At 45.4% G+C, this 19,306-nt stretch overlaps 1 protein-coding gene across 1 annotated transcript; it reads right to left on the bottom strand.

The window, feature by feature from the left end:
• Positions 1 to 30: 30 nt before the first annotated feature.
• LOC115314998 (26S proteasome non-ATPase regulatory subunit 8) lies at positions 31 to 19,212 on the bottom strand. The gene is made up of 7 exons (XM_029974201.4): positions 19,040 to 19,212; positions 8,859 to 8,931; positions 6,854 to 6,956; positions 5,413 to 5,506; positions 2,290 to 2,388; positions 1,857 to 2,042; positions 31 to 362 (listed from the first exon to the last, which is right to left on the bottom strand). The coding sequence occupies exons 1-7, from the start codon at positions 19,145 to 19,147 to the stop codon at positions 231 to 233; spliced, it is 795 nt and encodes a 264-aa protein (XP_029830061.1). The 5' UTR covers positions 19,148 to 19,212; the 3' UTR covers positions 31 to 230.
• Between the last annotated feature and the right edge of the window lie 94 nt (positions 19,213 to 19,306).

Genomic DNA, 19,306 nt, shown 5'->3' with positions numbered 1-19,306 from the left:
CGGACCAACTTGGAAGAAAAAGATTCGCCCTTGACGTCGACAACACCTCTCTTTAATCCGGCGTTGCACCCGCGTTCGAGGCTTGCCCCTGTATCTGGCCGGCCACACAGAGTGGAGGCCCGCAGTTGTTGTGGCACACAGACTGAAGGAAAAGGGTCGACGAGCGTTGGTGTTAGAAAAGCAACAAAAAACAAACGTGGGCAGTCCCTCTCTGCTCGTCGATTTGGCTCCTAGACTATCATCTCGAGTTCCCTGGCATAGCCTATAGTCTGGGCCGCCAGGTCTTCCGTGGGGATGACGTCGTCCGTGTGCTTCACTTCCGTGCTGAACTGGTACGTGTTGCTCGCCTGCGTCCAGCCGCGCTGCAACGAGACGTCGAAAGAATTATGACACGGCCCGTCGTGGGTGGCATCCAAGTTTGCTTTTCTGTATACTCGCTTCGAGACAATATGGAGTTTTAGAATAACGTACGCAATTTTAGCGCACGCTAGCGCTAAATTTAGCGCTTGCGTTAGCGCACGCGACACGAGAAAGTTTTAGAATAGCGTTTCTCCGTCGCAGAGCGCAAAATCCCAAGCATCTCGCGCGCTTGCAACGCCACCAAGATACAATCAATTTTTATTTCACACACGAAATGCTTTAACTTTAGAAAAAACTAGTTTTTTTGTCCAGAGTACCATTTTAGATTTGTTCAAACATGAGAATGCGACGCGAGCGGTTGACCGGTCGTGTCCGCTTGCGTCGCCTCGGCAAGAGAGGTCTCGCGTACTGACCTTCGCACATCGTACTTTCGCCGAGAAATGTGCGCGCATCACAAGCGTCAAGTTGCCGGTGATCGTTGCCAAACCGAGTACAAAGTCGTCCCGTATTGAAAATCGCAGTCGCGAGGATGCCGCCGACTTCGCACTCACTGCACCGCCAAAGCAGCCGCCAACATAATCCCTGGAAGCCGCTATTTTTTTTAAACTCTCCTGGTCTTGGCTTTAGCCAACTTCTCATCACGAATCCTCCTTGGAGAAGCGCAAAGACTCTTTGCGTACGCACGCTATTTCCAAGAAATAGCACACGCTAAAATTGCGCACGCAAAGCGCAAAACCTGGTTTGCGTTCGGAGCATGCACAGTGGCGACGACGCTATTCTTTTCGTATGCCAAGCTTGAGCGTGCGCTATTCTAAAACTCCCTAATGTCTCGATGGGAGTTGCGTACGAGGGAAAATTTTGAAAGGATAATGCAATCACTCTCCAAACTTTGTGAATTCCTTAGACTGGTGTAACTCGCAAACGCCGGAGAGGAGGCAACCTCCTCTCCAGTGCTCGTCACAGAATATAGTGATAGTGTATCTAGAGGCCTAGAAGTTTATATAGGAGTGCACTAAAGGTACGTTAAAAAAAGGGGTGTACAAATAGTGCTTTCAATTGAATAGCATTACCATCCCTGGCCTAAACACTGCAAAAGAGTTGGTATGCCGTGGGACTCTAGCACTGTGAAGGTTATGAATGATGCAATTCGCACACCCCACCACTCGTGCACCCCAATTAAAGGTATACTTTTGATTTCCATGCTTCAACCCAAAACAGAAAAACAAAACAATGGACAAACACCGTGCCACGTCTCCATTTGTTAAAACTGCACAAGTTTGACTTTTTTTTTTTTTTTTTTTTCCAGTCTTGGGTTGAAGCATAGATATCACTCACAGTTCACTGGCCTGCCTGCGTTTTTACTCTTTCGTCGATACTATGGATGTTGAAAGTTGTACACTCTAACAGTATACTAGAAACACTTTCAGGGTACATATACGTTTTTGTCCCATAAAGGCAGGAAATGATCTGGACGAGGCCAGAAAAGTAAAACAAACCTTGGTGGCGTAGGCGGCGGTCTGGCGGGGTGCCTCGAGGAAGAGCATGCGGGTGACGTCTGGCCCCGAGATGCGCTCGTAAGCCTTCTCCACGCAACTGGCTATCTCGTCCCGCACGGTGTCCAGCAGGATGTCCGTGAAGAAGGTGTAGCTGGGTGAGGGCACATTGCCCTTGGACAGGAACACCTGGCAGGACAATCGGACAGCCACCAGGACGGTGAGAGAGATGGCCACCGAGACAGTTTCAATGTTCTTTCTAGCGGGAAACCTACATAGTACAATCAAAGGAAATGTAAATAGTGCAAAGGCAATGAACACATTCTGGATGTTCTAGGTACACAGAATGCCGAGACTATTTCATGCGTCTAAGCACCTACGCCCCACTGCCCCGACGCAGTTGTTCCTCGGCCAGACGTAACAAAGTGCAGCTTGCCTTGTTGTAGCTGCCCTCCATGAGAAACTGCTCCATCGAGACCGGGTGGCTGATGTACACGTTGCTCTGGATCTCCTTGGCTGGGAGGAGCTCCAACTCCTGGGCAAGTGAGATCAGGGTCAATCTTCCAACTGCCGCAAGAAGTCCACCTGTTCCGTTCCGTCCTAGGCAACAATGTTTAGTTCTATGCAACGGTCCTAGGCAACACTCACCACTGTGCAACAGCCCTAGGCAACATTCAACATTAGGTGACATGCAGCCCTAAGCACTTGTTGCCTAGAGCAACAATGGCCTAAATTATAATAATAATTGGGGTTGTGGGGATGTTTATACAGCGTGTAGTTGGTCAGCCATTAAAGTTGCGACGAGTCACACGCTGTAGATGAGCAATTTAGCCAGTGCAGTACAACCGCTAGCCTGGGGTCTTTAACGTGCACCACGCAGTAGTGATACACGACCGCACGCCGGTATGATGCTCATCCAGATCAAAATGGGCAGGGGTGGGGCTCGAACCCAGGATCCCTGGGTTCTGCAGCGCAAGCTTTCGCTCCACGCGCGTCTAGCTGGGTGTGTGCTTTAGCCCACTCGGCCACCGATCCCCCCTGGCCTAAATTCGCTACCAATGCAGACCGGGCTTGTCTCGTTTACAAGTGCAGTAATGCTTAGAAGTGGTTTAATTTCCGCTCCATCGCAACCATTTTGCCTGCTGCAATGTCAAACTTCCATAGGGCCCAAAACTATGAAGAGCAATGGTTTCCCACAGTTTCGTCCTACAAGTATCTCAGATGCCCGTACCACTATTACAGGTGTACTTCAACTTTGCTTCACTATACACTCCGTGCGGGAACTATAGGGGGCGCTTTGAAAAACGCACGCAGCGCCGCTAGCGGAGGAGCTGGCGTTCGACCGTGAGTCGCGTTCAGCAGCCTGCGGCGCCTTTTCGCATGCCAAGCTGTGGCGGCGGAAGCGCGCACGGACGAAACTTTTGCTCTTTGAGCCGATACGTTGAGGGTGACGTTGCATGAATGCTGGGGCAGACCTAAGAAGGGCATTTAGCTGTTCTCCTCTTCTTATATATTGAGTTTTAGTCGTTATTCGGGGGGATTTCTCTAGTTGCGGCCAAAAAAAGGAGTTGGAGCAATTTTTCGAAAAGCAAGACGGCCGCCACCATAACTGCTTTGAGTGGGAAATTTATTTCGCTCGTCGCTGTAAACGTAGGACTGCTGGAACGATGATATTGGAGGCGAGTGAGATGTCCACTAAGTTTCTGCACGAAGTATGCCAAGTTTCATTAAGACAGCAGGTGTGAAAGTTGTTTCTAACGAATGAAGAAATAAAGCTGTACGGTATATCCAATATTGGACCCAAAATGTTGCGTTATAGCGGGCTGTGCAAAGTGCAGATTTGGGCACACAGGTGCTTGGACTTGACAGTGACATGACACAGCACTTATTATAAAAAAAAAAAAAAGTGGCACAGGGAAACCAGGTGAAAATTTGGTTTGGGCGGCGTAACTCAATGGGAACCGGTTTTGACCATGAAAAGGCTGTCAAGGGAATACCACTGGTCGGGGGAGGTGGAGTCTTTAGAGGTAGGAAGGGACTAGTCGACTGTACTTCCAATCGAAACAACTTTACGAAAGGTGGTTCCAAAGCCGAGAAAACGAAGTTGTCGGCCAACACACGGTTTGGCCGCCAAGGGCTTTTGCGGTCAGCTGTTGTGTAATAACCTGTTGTGCGAGGTGCTGATTTTCGGCCCACAGGTACTTTGACATGACCGTCACTTGGCACAACACTTATTATAACAGTTGGCATAGCGAAACCAGGTGGAAATGTAGTTTGGGCGGCGTAACTAAATGGGAACTGGCTTTGACCGTCAAAGGCTGTCAGAAAATACCACTCATCGTGGGAGGTGCACACTTTACAGGTAGGAAGGGACCAGTGGGCGGTACTTCCAGTTCGAACCACTTTGCGATAGGTGGCTCTAAAGCTGAGAAAAAAAAATTGTTGTCTACAGAACTTGGGGTGTCAGTGTTTCCACATCCAAAAGGAGGCTTATCAAGAAAGAAAGCACACCACATAAACTTCCATACTCAAACGCCGACTCTCCAGTGATTCCGAGTTTCATGGTTGTTTTCTTTAGATTTATATTTGTCACTTCTTTTACCGTTCAAATCTTTCTTCATGAAGTACAGATTGCGTGCCATATTTGTCCGGAAATATCATCGACACGTACGATGGGGACGAAACTTCTTTGGAGGGCATTCCTCCAACGAAATCGGCACTGCATACCCGCGAGTGTGGGATGTCATTTCAGTTCGTCCAATCGGCGCTGACACATGTAGGCGTTACTGGTACGAAAACAAACGCAGAGCGCAAAGCGGCAGGGTAGAATATGTCAGCCGTGCCGACACAGTGGCAGACATGATCGGGACACCAAATTTCTCGCGTCGTACGGCACGGCTCCATCGTTGTCGCTGTCCCACAAAACATCGGCGAGGTGAAAAACTGTGAAACTTTGTCTCCACGAGATACGACGCATAACTATTGAAGCACTTAATGACGCAGCACAGGCAGCACTTCATGCTGTGAACCCAGCGCAACAGCACCACTCCGACTTCAACGCGTACCAACGTACGCCGGCGTGGTTTCGGTTTCGTTTTCTCTGGGGTGCTCACTGCCTACCTTCGGTACCGGCCGCGCGGCGGCGCGCCAGTCGCATCGCACGGAGTGTATATCCGCACCTTTTGCTGTACGTGTCCAACGGAACTTTTAACACGATGCATAAGGGATAGACAGCACAGCCCCTGCCATTCGATCATGCAAAAGGGGAGCCGACTTGGTGCCAACAGCTCCTTTGGTCATCCTCGGGAGGATGACCAAAACAGCTTTTGGCGCCGAGTCAGCTCTCGTTTTCGTCCAATAGCGTCTCTTGGGTTTGGTCACCGTTGGCGGCACGTCCCTCCACAGCATCATGTCACCTCCAGAAGCTTCCTACCTCCATGCACTCGGCACTCCAGATGACGAAATAAGGCAACTACGGGGCAACCTGTTCTGCGACTGACCTCCGACGGCTACGGCTATGATTGGTGGATGTGGAGGGATTAGCCGGGCAGCCACTCACAGTGTGGAACTCCGCAACCCTGTTCTGGGCCAGCAGGCAGAGGAGGTTCAGACCCAGGAGCTGATACTTGTAGGCCGACTCGGGAAGGTCGTTCCTGCACACGAAAGAGTGACACTTGGTCAACCTCCGGATGCGGCACAAATTTCTTTTCACCCTCCTTCTAACAGACGGGCTCCTTGGCGGCAGTTGTATGACTGCTGCCGAGTACGGCACTTGTGGGCAGAGCCTCTGCCATATTCTTATCTTGTCACCGACTGTAGTGGGGCTCAAACGCATTGAGTCGGGCCACATGCCTAACAATACCCCCGAGAAATAACCTGCCCCCTATTTTTGGATTGATTTGCTATTTTCTTTTTAACACTGTAAAACTCCTAGTAGTCGTAGTGCTCAAATCAATGATGACCTCGGCATAAATGCAGTTTGTTAGCTAAGGCGGGACATAGGTGAATATTGCTGACTGGGAGGTAGAGTCATCATTGCCTCCTTGCCCCACACCATGATAAGAAGTTTTTTTTAGTTTGCACATTGAAAGTTAGCCCACACCTTATTTTCACATGATCTGCTCTCGTTTTTGGGTGGGCCCTCTTCTCGGGATACGACGGTAGGCAGTAAAAATCGGTACCCACCAGTACAGTCCAAGTAAAATGAAAAAATAAAATAAAAAAAGCAGATGTCGTATTTGCGCTTAAGGCGTTGCACAGTGCACTTTGGATACCCAAGCACTTACTAATATTGGATAAACAGGGTGGCATAGAACTAAATAATGTGTGTGACATATGTGAGCCCTATTTTCATCACCCCGCTGGCTATTGACACCCACGGATTTGCGCATGTCGTATTGGGGAGGGGGGACCAAAATTTTTAACACATTGTCTCAATAGCTTATAAAAGTGCGACATATGGGGTGTTCTAGTACAATTCTCCAGCTATCTGAATTAAAGGAAAAAGAAAATTAATACCCGTCTAGACATCACCAGCCTTGGCGAATTCCGTAATGCAAGACAAATTATGAAAACAAACAATACGTTATGCTTTACATTTTTTGCTGAATGAATATTGTGATCGAAATATTGACGTAGTAAAAATGTCAAACAGCAGTTTACTTTTTTTTTTTTTTTTTTTAATATTTAGCAATGTATTTTTTACGTGCGCACCCTAATTGTATTGTTTCTTTCTGAAAGCATTTAATTTATGTATTTGTTGAACTCCGTCGTAGCTGCTGAGTGAGGGGTCGGAGCTCATCAAGCTGCATTTCTGCAGCTTTTTCTTCTGCCTCCCATTCACCACATGTATCCACGGTGAGAATGAAGTTTGTATTGTGTTGTATTGTATTGTAACTCCTTGATTTTGTTTTTAGTTGCGCACCTTGCTTGCCCTCCTGCACGACCCCAAAGACAATGAACTGCCGTGGGCACAAAAAGGAGGCTATGCAGGCACTCACTGGTAGTCCAGGTAATAGCACTTGAGCTGCGCCATGTAGCGTTCGAAGGAAGGGATGTCGCGCGTGGCAATGCTCCACTGGGCACCAATCTCCAGGATGTCCCCTGAGGAAACAAACAGAAGTCAGCACAATACAACTTCATGATCAGCCTCGCTCTACTAACATTTGCATGGTCGCACAATCAGAGAACTGTCCACAGAAACGCGTTCAGTCGACTCGTCTGCTTCCCGACGTAACGCGTGCGCCGCACTACTTACAAAATCTTTTCTTCTCAGCTTCAGATATTCGCAATCGAAACACCATCCAACATACGTGGGAACATATTTTGACGAATCAGCATTTATGTCCATTTTGCTGACTTAATGCACCGCCTACTGTCAAAAGCAAATGCAATATTGTTGTGTTAAGCACCATTTAGTATTTTTGTATTGCCCAATATAATGGGACTGCTGACTGTTATATTGTCAGAAAGGAGAAAGCGCAGGCGAGCCGGTTAGGAAACAACATAGTTGTGAACCCTGAGACGTGGAATCATGTTTACTCGGTATTCAAGAAACACATTCCTGATGTTCTGCTCATCTATTATTGTTGTTTGCTTCTTTCCGTTCATCCCTATCATAGTCCTGCCTTCAGCTGAAACACGAGCTAGATCGAGCTCACAAATTTTGTAATGTGAACAACACTTCTTTTCTGCGCAGGCAGTTCAAGGCTTCAGTACCAGACGCAACATTGAATTCTTTTAACATTACTTTGCCCCACGGCTATTTATGTAGCAACCCCCAAAAGTTCCGGAGGTTTCTGAAACAAAAGAAATCAACCTCCGTGGACATGAAACTCTGCAACGGCACTTCAAATAAGAAGCACTTCAGGTCTAATGCTTTTAATGACTATTTTTCTTCTGTATTCACGGCAGACAAGAGGACAATCCCAAGTTACAAGGCTTTTCCCATAACGATACCGGAAGTTAGCACTTCTGAGGAAGGTGTTTTTGCGGCCCTCCTTAATCTATACATTAGGAAGAGCTGTGGCCTCAACAATATTCCGAACGTTTTCCTTTTTGAAACGCCGAATGGTCGGTTAAATTTCTGCGCTTCATTTACTCTCAGAGTCTTAGCACGGGTGACGTGAAAAACGAGTGGAAAACCGCAAGAAAGTTGCCAAGTTTTCGACCGCCGTGTCAAAAACTACCCACTCGTTTCATTTTTATGTCCGACTAGTAAAGTGTTAGAGCACTTCATTTTTAAGGATTTAATTGTGTTCTTCGAAAACAGTAATTTTCTTCTTTTTTAGGACGAACAGCATGGGTTTAGACGTGGTATGTCATTTGTGACACAACTGGTGCACACGGTACATGAACATGCGGCTGTCATCGATGAGAGCGGTCAGACGGACATGATATTTTCTAGATTTTGAGAAAGCTTTTCATAGAGTATTTTATGAAAAAACTGTTACATAAGTTGAGCTGTGTTATCAGTAATGTGAATATACTATGTTGGTTAGACCCCTAGCTTACTAAGTGACAGCAGTATGTGGCTCTCGATGGCATTCTGTTTTCCAGAGTCACCTACCTGCAGGATCCGTCGTGACACCACTCGTTTTTAATCGTCATCTACGACTTAAGATGGAAAATCCATGTGTGCTAACAATCATCAAACCATTATGTGGGACCCCAGTGTTTAAATCGTCCTTCTTTCCTAATACAATAGGCAAATGGAATCATCTCCCTAAAAGTGTTCTCGATTCAGAATCGCTGACCATTTTTAACGACACACTACTCAAACATTTTCCTGTCGACAAGTTTGCCTGTAATAAGTAGTATGTTTTGTTCTTGTCATTTTTGTTGTATGCATTTTCTGCCTTGGCATTTATATAAAAATGCTGGCAGTACAGACAAATAAATATATGACAACCAAACACAGAATATTTTCGCATCTTTTCACTGTGCCAGTTTCACCCCTTGAGGTAGTAACGTAACGAAACTAGAGACAATGGATGGATTCCTCACGTGCAACCAGAAGCTCCCGCTTCGTTACTGAGGTATTAGAAGTTGGCAGGAAAGGCAGCTGTGTCAGTGTGACCTGCGTGAAAATACAAAAGCAAATATGAGTCAGTAAAAAAGAAACAATCCTTTATAACATCTTTTTGGCAACGACGCAGACACAGAAGCAAACACCGCTTTTGGCATCTGGCATTTATTTATTTTTTTTTAATATAGGGTGGGTGAAATACCCAGGCTCGATATAAAATGGGCCGTAAAAATCGGCGTCTGCACGAAGCAACCTAAACTTGTCGTCGAAGATGTATTTCACAGGTTGATTTTATCTTGTGAAATTATAAAGCGTAGCTCCCTTGCCATAAAATATAGGGCTAAAGAACTTACCAGGGTCAACAGCGGATAGCGACGCAGACAACCGTGTAGAGTGGCGGGGCGCGTTTGGTGCATGTACTGATCAGTGTCAAAATAATCCGTCAGAACGAGTAGCCGACCAGCAAATAACAGCAGATGACATGCCGCTTTTGTTTAATCTTTTTTTTTTTTTTGCATTTATTTTTAAATTAAAGGTACAATACAAAAAAAGATTATGTTCATTATAACAGACCACGGTAGTCGCGAGCAGTCTCGATAAGGAGGTAGCATCATCTACCAATATGTGCGCCAAACGCGTCCTGCCACTTAACTCGGCCATCTGTGTCGCCGTCCGTTATTGGCCTTGGCAAGTTTTTTGGCCCTATTTTTTACAGAAAGGGAGCTACGCTTTGTAATTTTACATGAAAAAACCGACTTGTGAAACACACCTTTGACGAAAAGTTTAGATTGCTAAGTGCAGGCACCGATTTTTACGGCCCATTTTAGATCGAGCCTGGTTATTTCAGTCACCCTAGAATAATATACAGGTTTGTGAAACCACAGCAGATGAAATTAACTGTAAAAGTACTTGTTGTTGGGCTAGTTGGTGATGACCGTTTTGAAACATGGTTAAAAGCGCTAAAAAGTCGAACACAAGAGAGAAGACAAACATGGGCAAGTCATGCTTCGGTGAGCCATGCTTCGGTGAGCCATGCTTCTGTGACAAAGATTCTAGGTAGGAGCAAGAATCATAGAAAATGTGAACTGCAGGAGGCATACTTTACCAGGAAGAGAGGCCCCAATGGGTCAGCTACACGCTGACTGCATTGCATTATGCCGAGATACATTTTTTTTTTATAAATTTATGTAAACGGGTTGAAGGGCATGCATACCGGCGCATGAATAGCCTAGGCGAGGATAGGTGTATTAAAATATATAGTGTCCCATGTCACCAGGCTCGATCTAAAATGGACCGTAAAAATCGACGCCTGCACGTGGCAATTTAAACTTTTCACCAAAGGTGTATTTCACAGGTCAGTTTTTGCTTGTAAAATTACAAAGCGTAGCTCTCTTTCCGTAAAAAAACAGGGCCAAGAAACTTGCCAGGACCAACAGCGAGCGGTGACGCAGATGACCAACCCAAGTAGCGGGGCAGGTTTGGCTTTTGTATTGACAGATGGCGCTACCTCCTTATTGAAACTGCTAACGACCACCATGGTTTATTAAAATGAACATAATCTTTTTGTAATGTACCTTGGGTTAAAAATAAATGCGGACAATAAAAGCAAAACTTGTGGGGAAAAAACGCATTTGCATAACGACAGCGCATTTGCTGCCAACGGATTTCGTCTGCATGTCGTCTGCTTTCTTTCACTGGTCGGCTACACCTTTGCATGCTGCTCCCGACGCCATCTATCAACACGTGCGCCAAATGCACCCCGCTACTCAACTCGGTCGTCTGCGTCGCCATCCACCGTTGGCCCCGGCAAGTTTCTTGGCCTCAATTTTTTTTTTCAGAAGGAGAGCTACACTTTGTAGTTTTACAAGAAAAAACCGACTTGCGAAATACACCTTTGACGAAAAGTTAAGATTGAGACATGCAGGTGTCGATTTCTACGGTCCATTTTAGATCGAGGCTGGTGACTTAGACCACCCTACATATATGTACTTCCATCTTATTTTTTTCAAATAATGTTGCGAGAAACGCCCGTGTTTGACTTTTCTCTTGTCTTCGTCTTTTTAGCGCCTTCAACCATGGTTCAAAAGCAGACGAAACACCCTAGAAATCGCCGTCCGTCCATACGAAACTCAGCGTTGATTCAGCAGTTTAAACTTCTTTCTCGCAAGAGACATGGAATCTGAACACAGCCCTAGAGAAGAAAGACAACAAAAGAAAACAAATACCCAAGCTACGTTCGACTACAATGTAGCACCAAGGTCCCTTTGCCATGATCACCATGACAATGCAGAGCTGAAGAATGCACAAGAGCTTGTAACAAGTTGAAGCGTTTAAAGGGACACAATTCTTTTGCGGTAGTGATTATGAATGAGCTGAGCTTTTCTATAAAAAAAATAATTGTGTTGTGCCTATGTTTACACAGCGGGAAGCTAACGGTTGTAGGTGATAGCCAGTGCAGCACGACGCCTGAGAATCTTTAAGGCTGCGGTCCCACGGCGGCCATGATATATGACGCTTTCCGCACGTTTTCGAAATGCGATCGTGGCGTGTTCAAGCTTGCTAAAATTATGTGTTATATATCATCTTGTAGTGTACAACGTTATCTTTTATCTGATGTAAGATTTGTTTTCCCAGTGCAAAAAGCTAATTCAGGGGGCACCCGCGAACATTGACCTTTTCGGCAAAACATAGTTTCGTAGTACAGTGGTACAGGGTGCACTATTGGAGCAATTTCTTTCAAATTTTAGAATGTTATAGAAGAAGAGTGCGTTCATTGTCAACGGAAGCCCTTTTTTCGTTTTTTTATTTTATTTTGACAGATATTTACTTTAGAAAAATTGACTTCGCGGAAGCACTTCAGTCGCGAAGTTTTGGGCGCCTACTCGGTCATTTTATTTGAAACTTTTTACATCAGTTTGTAATTATGGTCGAAAGGGTTACGCTGAATTTCATTGTAATATGGCTTAAACTTTTTTCGGAATGCTCATGTGAAAAGTGACGAAAACAGTTAATTTTGGCAAACTTCATTTGGTAGTACAGTGGTACAGCGCTTAGGGATTGGCACACATGAATAAAATTGGAGGCCCGCAAAGAAAAACATATTCTGCTTTGCAAAGCGAGGCCCTTTTTCTAAATTTCACTTTTGATTTTCCATAAAAAAAGTTTGATTATAGGTGAAATCACGTATTTGTTGATAGTCAAAAACGAGTATTTTGACCCCTTTTGGCAGACATTTAGGCAGATATTTTTAGTACAAAATAGAGTTTACTGTCCCAGGTTCTCATTATTAGCCCACATTTTCGCTAATCGAGCCTATTTTTTTTTTAAATCATAAAACATACAGAAAATACAAATTGGATGTCTGGTTGCGCCCTCTATGTGGCGGTGACTGAAATGTGACTACGCGAGGTTCAGGAAACTGCCGAGGATGGCGCTGATTCCAGCTGTGGTTGCCAGCTTCGGAAACTGGTTGTACACTTGGCTTCTTCCGTTTCTTGCAAAATAACGTGCTGGAAAACTTGGTCGAAACTCGCGAGGTCCTTTATATCACGGTACTTTCTGCTAATATAGCTTTTAGGAAGAATTTCAGTTGCTTTCATATTGTCAAACGATTTTTTTTTTATGCGAGGCTCCACCGGTTCAGTTTGCTGAATAAATCATTCACGCAATCGATATCGAAGTTTCAGATTACCGAAATGCCAAAATCGCCAGTTCCGCGTAGATACGCAGCGTGACGCGCGTGCTTCTGGTGCGTGTGCACGTACGTGTTTGCTGCGTGGTTCTTCGATTGCTGCGAGTTTTCGCGTATTTATTGTGCACTGCTTACCTCCGTCTGCGCACGCCTCTCATCCTTGTAACTACCCCTGCTCTGTTTGCCTAGCGTGAAGTTTGTGTCTGTCTTTTCGTTCGCTGACTGAGCTCGTGTCGGTGTCCTTCCTACTGGCTGCTGTTCGTGCTTGCGTACCGTGTGTGTCGCTTTGATTACTAGGTCCCCTGCTTATGAGGCGGAGCAAGCGGTGGGCGTCGCGCCAGGGGAGGGTCGTGATTGGGGAAACAGCTTAGCAGCCGACGCCGACTTCGGCGCGTTTCTTCTGCGCACGCGCGTACTGTCATTGATATCGCTACTTCGCGCCGTGACGATGCGCTGATCTACAGGCCGGTCGGCGCTCGCGTGATATTGTTGAAAATTCTCGAGCGTGTATTTACGTTTCGAAAGCCATAATAGAATCAAAGTGGACATTTAGCCGGCAGCCGGCATACCGTGGCTCTGAAAACAGATTGCTAGGAGTGCCCTTTCATTCTCTGGTTCCACGCTGGGTGCGCGCAGTCCGTGCTTCTGGCCGCCCCGGCCACCCAAATGCGCTTTTCTGCTGCTTGTTTTGTTTTCAGTAAACAGACAATAGATTCCTGCTGATATTCTCCTTTATAATCTTCACTCTTGACAACTCTTTAGTGTTCGAAGGAACTCCGTCAAATTTGACGATAATGCATGTGTAAGTACAACTGGAACCTCATAGTTGCAAGAATACTTTTCGTGGATTGTCTGCATCAGAGTGCCTCCATGTGCGCTTCGCGCACATGAAGGCTCCCTAGTCTGCACCTTTCTGATAATATGATCGGTCTCCATAAATTGCACTTTCCCGCTTCGGGAGCACGGCCAGCGGCGGTTCTCTGTCGGCCATCGAACCTCACACACGTGAAGCGTTGTCAAAGCTGTGATATACCAGGCGTTTTATTATTATGTTTTTTTGCTTGTGTGTGTGTGTGTTTTTTTTTTTGTTTTGTTTTTTTTTGCTGAAAGAAATTATACTTTTGGTATTCCCGGGGATAACATTATCGGCTGCGGCGGACGTAAAGGAACGACCGTAAATTGACAGTTAGTGGCCTTATAAACTAAAATTTGCCATTAGCGAACGCTGGAGGGTGGGCGACCTCCTCTCCCCCGTTCGCTCCGCTGAAGTGGAACAGGGTGGGAGGAGCTCCCACTTCGTTCTTGACCTGTCACCGACTACAGTTGCGAATTCCACTTGTCATTTTGGAGCGATGACGAGATAGAGCTGAGTCATGTATTGCGTTCTCTGAGATGAAGAACGCAATGCGCGCGGAGTTGCTCCACGTATGCACCAGTCACCGGTAAAAACGACCTGTCCTGGGAGGAGGTCGAGCGAGACGCCGGCGGACATGGGGGTCGGTCACCTCACCGTCACCACCGTCTACCGTGCCTTCAAAAACACGGGGCGCAATGTGTTCCTGCAGTATAACAAAAAATTGAACAAACAAGGTGCAAACTTTCATTTTTTTCCTAAGTCTGGTTTGCAGGGCTGAACAGAATACAAAAACGATGCGCCGTGCTGGGATGACGTCCACTACAATGGTACACGATTATAACAAGTGCACAAATCCTGCCACATTATTTTGCTACAGTGATAAGAGCATATACATCTTTGTCCGCGATGCAGCAACAGAGACATTATTTCCAAATTAGAGTTCGAAGTTAGCCTTCGATGCTAGCACTGACCAACTCACTTCACTCACAGGGTGAAAACATGAAACTTCGTATCATTAGGACAGAGATCGAAAAATAACACGCACCGCTTCAACTTGGACACCCCAAAATAATTAACTTTAGTGGATCGCACGCAAAAGCTTCGCGTACGCAATAAAATTGCCGGTCAGAAGTACGGTTCCGCAACCAAAATCAGCATATGAGTCATCAAATTATGAAGAAAAAGCAGGTGTGAGCGTGCCAAAAATATTCGACATTTATTGTTGTCAATATTTGTTTTTCTATCCACGTGCTTATGCCGCAGTGGAAAGCCGTGAAACTCCCAATAAATTATTTTGGGCAGTGTTTCCGACGGTGCTCGCTCGATCGTAAAATGCCACTTTGTTGCTACTTTGGCGAATCAAACAAGGAAGCCACGTTCATCTACAATGCCCTGTCCACAAGAAGGGAAATCGAAATTTTCGCTTCGTTTTCTTTTTTTTTTTTTTAATATTCTTCTCTTCTGCACGATATAGGGTATGAATTATTATCCTTCCCTGTACTCTCGCTGCGACGAACAGTCCGATAAACGAGTCACCCTATAACAAAGATGGGGGTCCCGAAAATCTCCTAAACTCGTGTTTGTTTTCAGAGACACATCCGTGTGTAAGAAAAACCACGGCCATCTCCACGAAGCTTATACGGACATTCTTGATAAATAGCGTTGACTTGAGGTTGAACTTTGCATTTGCTTTGTAAACACAAGCGTGACGTCAAGGGCGCATCCCACGCGACCCGACTGAAGTCTGAACTGGTGTACTATATGTGGACAATGGGGCATTATTTTGACTTCCCGGCCGCGACGACCTTGGCGAGGGAGGACAGATGGGGTTCCCGAAAACTCCTAGAATCGTGGTTTGTTCGCAGGGACACACACATCCGTGTGTAACAAAAAACGCGGCCCTCTCCACGAAGCTTACACGGGCATTGTTGTGTAACTACTGAAGATGCCTCCCGCAAGGGAGGCGAAACGTCTAATGAAATTGCTTTTTCCTGTTCTGTGAAGTCGGTGCTTTTACTTTAATTATGTTACCAGTCGGCCTGTGTGACCAGTGCTCATTTGAAGAATCGCCTTTGTCTTTCCTGAACCCTAACAAAAACACCCTCATAACATTTTTTTTACTGTTCGGCTACGTTGGCATAGCCTATAATCGACATAATTTTTGCGAAAGCCTACTTTTATATTATAATTATGTGTAACCATTTCTAATTGAAGAAGTGACAAGTATAATAATTATATTATGATTTCATATCAAAATTCGACGAACCGGGAGATGCGAAATTCGGTGAAACAGCTTTTCAAAAAAATATCCGGTGCCCGAAACTTGCTCACATTAAAATGTCTAACATGTGTATGTGTTCTAACACAGAAGATGAGTGCAATGTGGAAACTGAATGGCCTCACAGACAATTGTCAACGAGTTGGATTTTTTTATGAATTACCCTTTGTCGAGTCACCCTACTACCGATTGGCCTCTTCAATCAATTGCGCGTCGACAAATATTGCTGTTGGTTTATTTGCCATCTGCCATAAGGGGAGAGTGTGGGGCTCGTCAAGCCGACATCTGCCAGCATTTTCATCACGCCTCCAGTGCCTGTACCGACTGACGCCAACGAGTTGGCCTAGAAATAAATACCCACGGACTATTCTATAGCCGCTAAATATCTCTACGCGAGCATGATTTGTTTTTAAAGGGGCACCCGCCTGTCCGTGCTTCTTTGAACTATACATACGTCACGGTCAAAACGTTCCGCAGCTAACGAGTGAAGGCCGACCAACCTATTTTGTCCAATTGTCCGTGTATGGGATATGAGAATGCCACTGCGTCAAAGACAAGACGTGTGCGAGCGTTGCTAAAAATAGAGACCACTATCGATGTTTTAGTATACATGGTTTCATTCTTAGTCAGAGCGCAAACAGAGGTTAGATGTCACGAAAACACATACACAAAGACAAAAAGCACTTTATCACGGCGCATTGTATGAGTTGTTATATTAGTGGGTGGAATCACCCAAACAAAGATAGTGAACGCCGTGGCGTTTAGGTGTTGAGCTGTTGGTGATGCTTGATCGGCGCAATGTGTCGGTCGAGCTCCAACTGAGGGTGATATGAGGCGGGGCAGCTCTGTGGTTTTACTTGTTGTTTATTCCGTTGTCTTTCTTTTTTGCGCGAAATATTGCGGATCACAACAGATAGGCATCTTCGTCCGATGAAGCTCTGTTTTATTGATTGGAGTTTCATCGAATAGTGGACACTTCATTGAACACCGCTTCATTGAACGCCAACTCATCAAGTAGCTTGATCGAATTACGTTTCTGCTATCAAATTATTGCAGATATAATAACTACGCTCGTCATATTTTGTAAATAACGGTAGCCTTTAGCGAAAATTGTGTTGCATAGTTAGTTTCGGCCGTCAGCAAATAGTGAAAAATATCTATCTACCTCTCTCTCTCTCTCTTTATATATATATATATATATATATATATATATATATATACAAAGGCAAAAATGCGTACTGTCGGAGTTACTAATTCGAAGTTTACTACGACGTTTCGAGCGGGGACCACTCTTCATCACGTAATGAAGAACGGTCCCCGCTCGAAACGTCGGAATAAACTTCGAATTAGTAACTCCGACCGTACGCATTTTTGACTTTATATATATATATATATACATTTTACTAATACACTGTCTGGACATTTACATTTACCAGGTAACCATTTTCAGCTGTGATTTGACACTGTGTTGCGCTTATCCCGCTCTTATTTATTTATTTTTTGTTTCTCCCGTTTCTGGCCTTTTTAGTATAGGCTTCCACCAGCTCGCTTGCGCGTCAACTCTAATTTCAAGTGAAACAAGTTTGTAAATTAGGGTGACACTATATAGGTTTGAAATCCTATACCAATTTTATTGCCATTTGGTGGGCCACGTACGAATTTTGATATATATATTTTCATCCAAATAATCGATTAGTAAATCGAATAGCGATTCGGACGAATTTACTACGACGGGAAGAACGAATTTGCAAATCTCATGGCAATTAGGAAATTTCAGCCATCCTTGATTTCCGATTGGGCGCGCTCAGTAGCGGCTCCCTCCGGACAGAGTAGCCTCGAGTAAGAATTCGCGGAGTCTCTACTGACCGGCCAAAAAAAGTGCGGCGCTTCAACTGCTCCCGCCCAGACGACTTGATGTATTTGTATACACACATGACATCGGCCGCGATTGGCGATTGTGGTTCCGTTAGCCGACGCAAGCGTCAGCGGACGTCTCATATTTCCATACTCTCATTTAGCTACAGAAACATAAACAAACAAAAAAAAAAAATCATCCAGTCCATGTTCACTACGTTCACCACTGACAAGATAGTCTGTAGTTCAAGTTTTCATGCAAAGCCGATCAAAACGAGGCACCAGATCAACGTTTACCTCGCTTTTTTTTTTTTTTTTTTTTACGGCTGCCATCAGGAAAGATCTGGCTTGTCGCGTTCCCTGAACAACACTCCGAATATTGTTTGTGCCCCGTGCACCATCCTGTTGTAGCAATCTTTTTATTGTCCCCATGTGATTTCTTTATGTTCTTACTGGTGTTTGATCATAATTCGGTCATTGAAATAGTTTTTGCTGCCGACTCTACCATTCTTTTGACCCTCTGGCAGCAAAGGAATATTATGGCGGCATTACACACGAAATAAGATAGTAGGGCGTTTTCAGATAAGATCGAACAACGATGTCCGGTGACCATTTTTAATTTTAATGAAAAAAAAATATTTTGCTGGCTTTATGCCATGAACAACAAAACCAATCCTTGTTTTGGCAAAAAAAAATTTGTCTTTCCGCTCAGATGTACTATGCTGTTACGCTCATGAACTCACGCACTGTCCGAAGATGTACTCTTTTTTACTCGTGGGATTGCAACGCTGCGGAATGTAGGCGTGTGATTTCAGAAAGCGCGTCCTACCATTTCTACGCGCGAGTGCTCCTGCTACCTAAGCATTGTATACAGTTACGTCCTCGCGCCCGTGACTTGGGCAGCCCCGTACAGACTTATGCAGTATCGAAAAAGATTAGTTCAAAATTGACGGTCCCACTTTTCCATACCGCTTCAAAACCCGATCTCGCTCAAATGACTTGGCAGCCGGACAATTTTGGCAGGGGGCCTCAAGTTGGGGATTATCCGGTACATTGTCCTCCCAACAATGAACGTGGGCGCGACGCGCCAGAGGGTGAACACGTGAAAGGAGGGGCGTAAGAGTGGAGAAGGAAACTCAAGGTCGCAAGCGACGGGGAAAAAGGGTTTCGAAATTGGCGCGCAGGTTTTACAGCATTTGCTCACACGGACAGCCAACGCCGCCCTGGTGGTTCAACTAATGTTTTGTTCAAGATGGCCGCCGTGGTACCGCAGCCTTAACGTGAATGACGCAGCGGTGCCACAAAACCACACACCGGTGCGATGCTTATCCAGATCGGGCAGGGGTGGGCATCAAACCAAGGATCCCAACTTTTTGAACGAGAGTGACGCAGCAAGTTGGAGCTAGGCTTAGGCTTGGACGGAAGCCGGCACCCGAAACACGCCGCAAGCAGTCGTACGATACGGGGTGGGGGCTCCTACCTTGAGCTTTGTTAACAGCTCTCCGCATTTCTCCAGGTTCGGCGTCTTCTTGCTCCATTCCTGCGTGAGGAGCTGATAGTTGGCCACAACGCCGTCGAGTAGCGTCATTCTTGTTTTCAGCACGATCAAATGAATCGTGCTTCAAAACACAGCCTAATCCAGCCGTCATGCATAAGTTAACTTTATATTAGTTTCGTAACCAAAAGGGTCGTATCATTCGTACAGTGGCTTGTGTACAATTATTTAAAATGTAAATATTGCCTCGTT

This window comes from Ixodes scapularis, unplaced genomic scaffold (genome assembly GCF_016920785.2).
Source record: "Ixodes scapularis isolate PalLabHiFi unplaced genomic scaffold, ASM1692078v2 PGA_scaffold10__122_contigs__length_95168666, whole genome shotgun sequence".
NCBI classification, from domain to species: Eukaryota; Metazoa; Arthropoda; class Arachnida; order Ixodida; family Ixodidae; genus Ixodes; species Ixodes scapularis.
The sequence above is the reverse complement of the archived record's forward strand: the minus strand, read 5'-3'. Positions and strand labels throughout refer to the sequence as shown.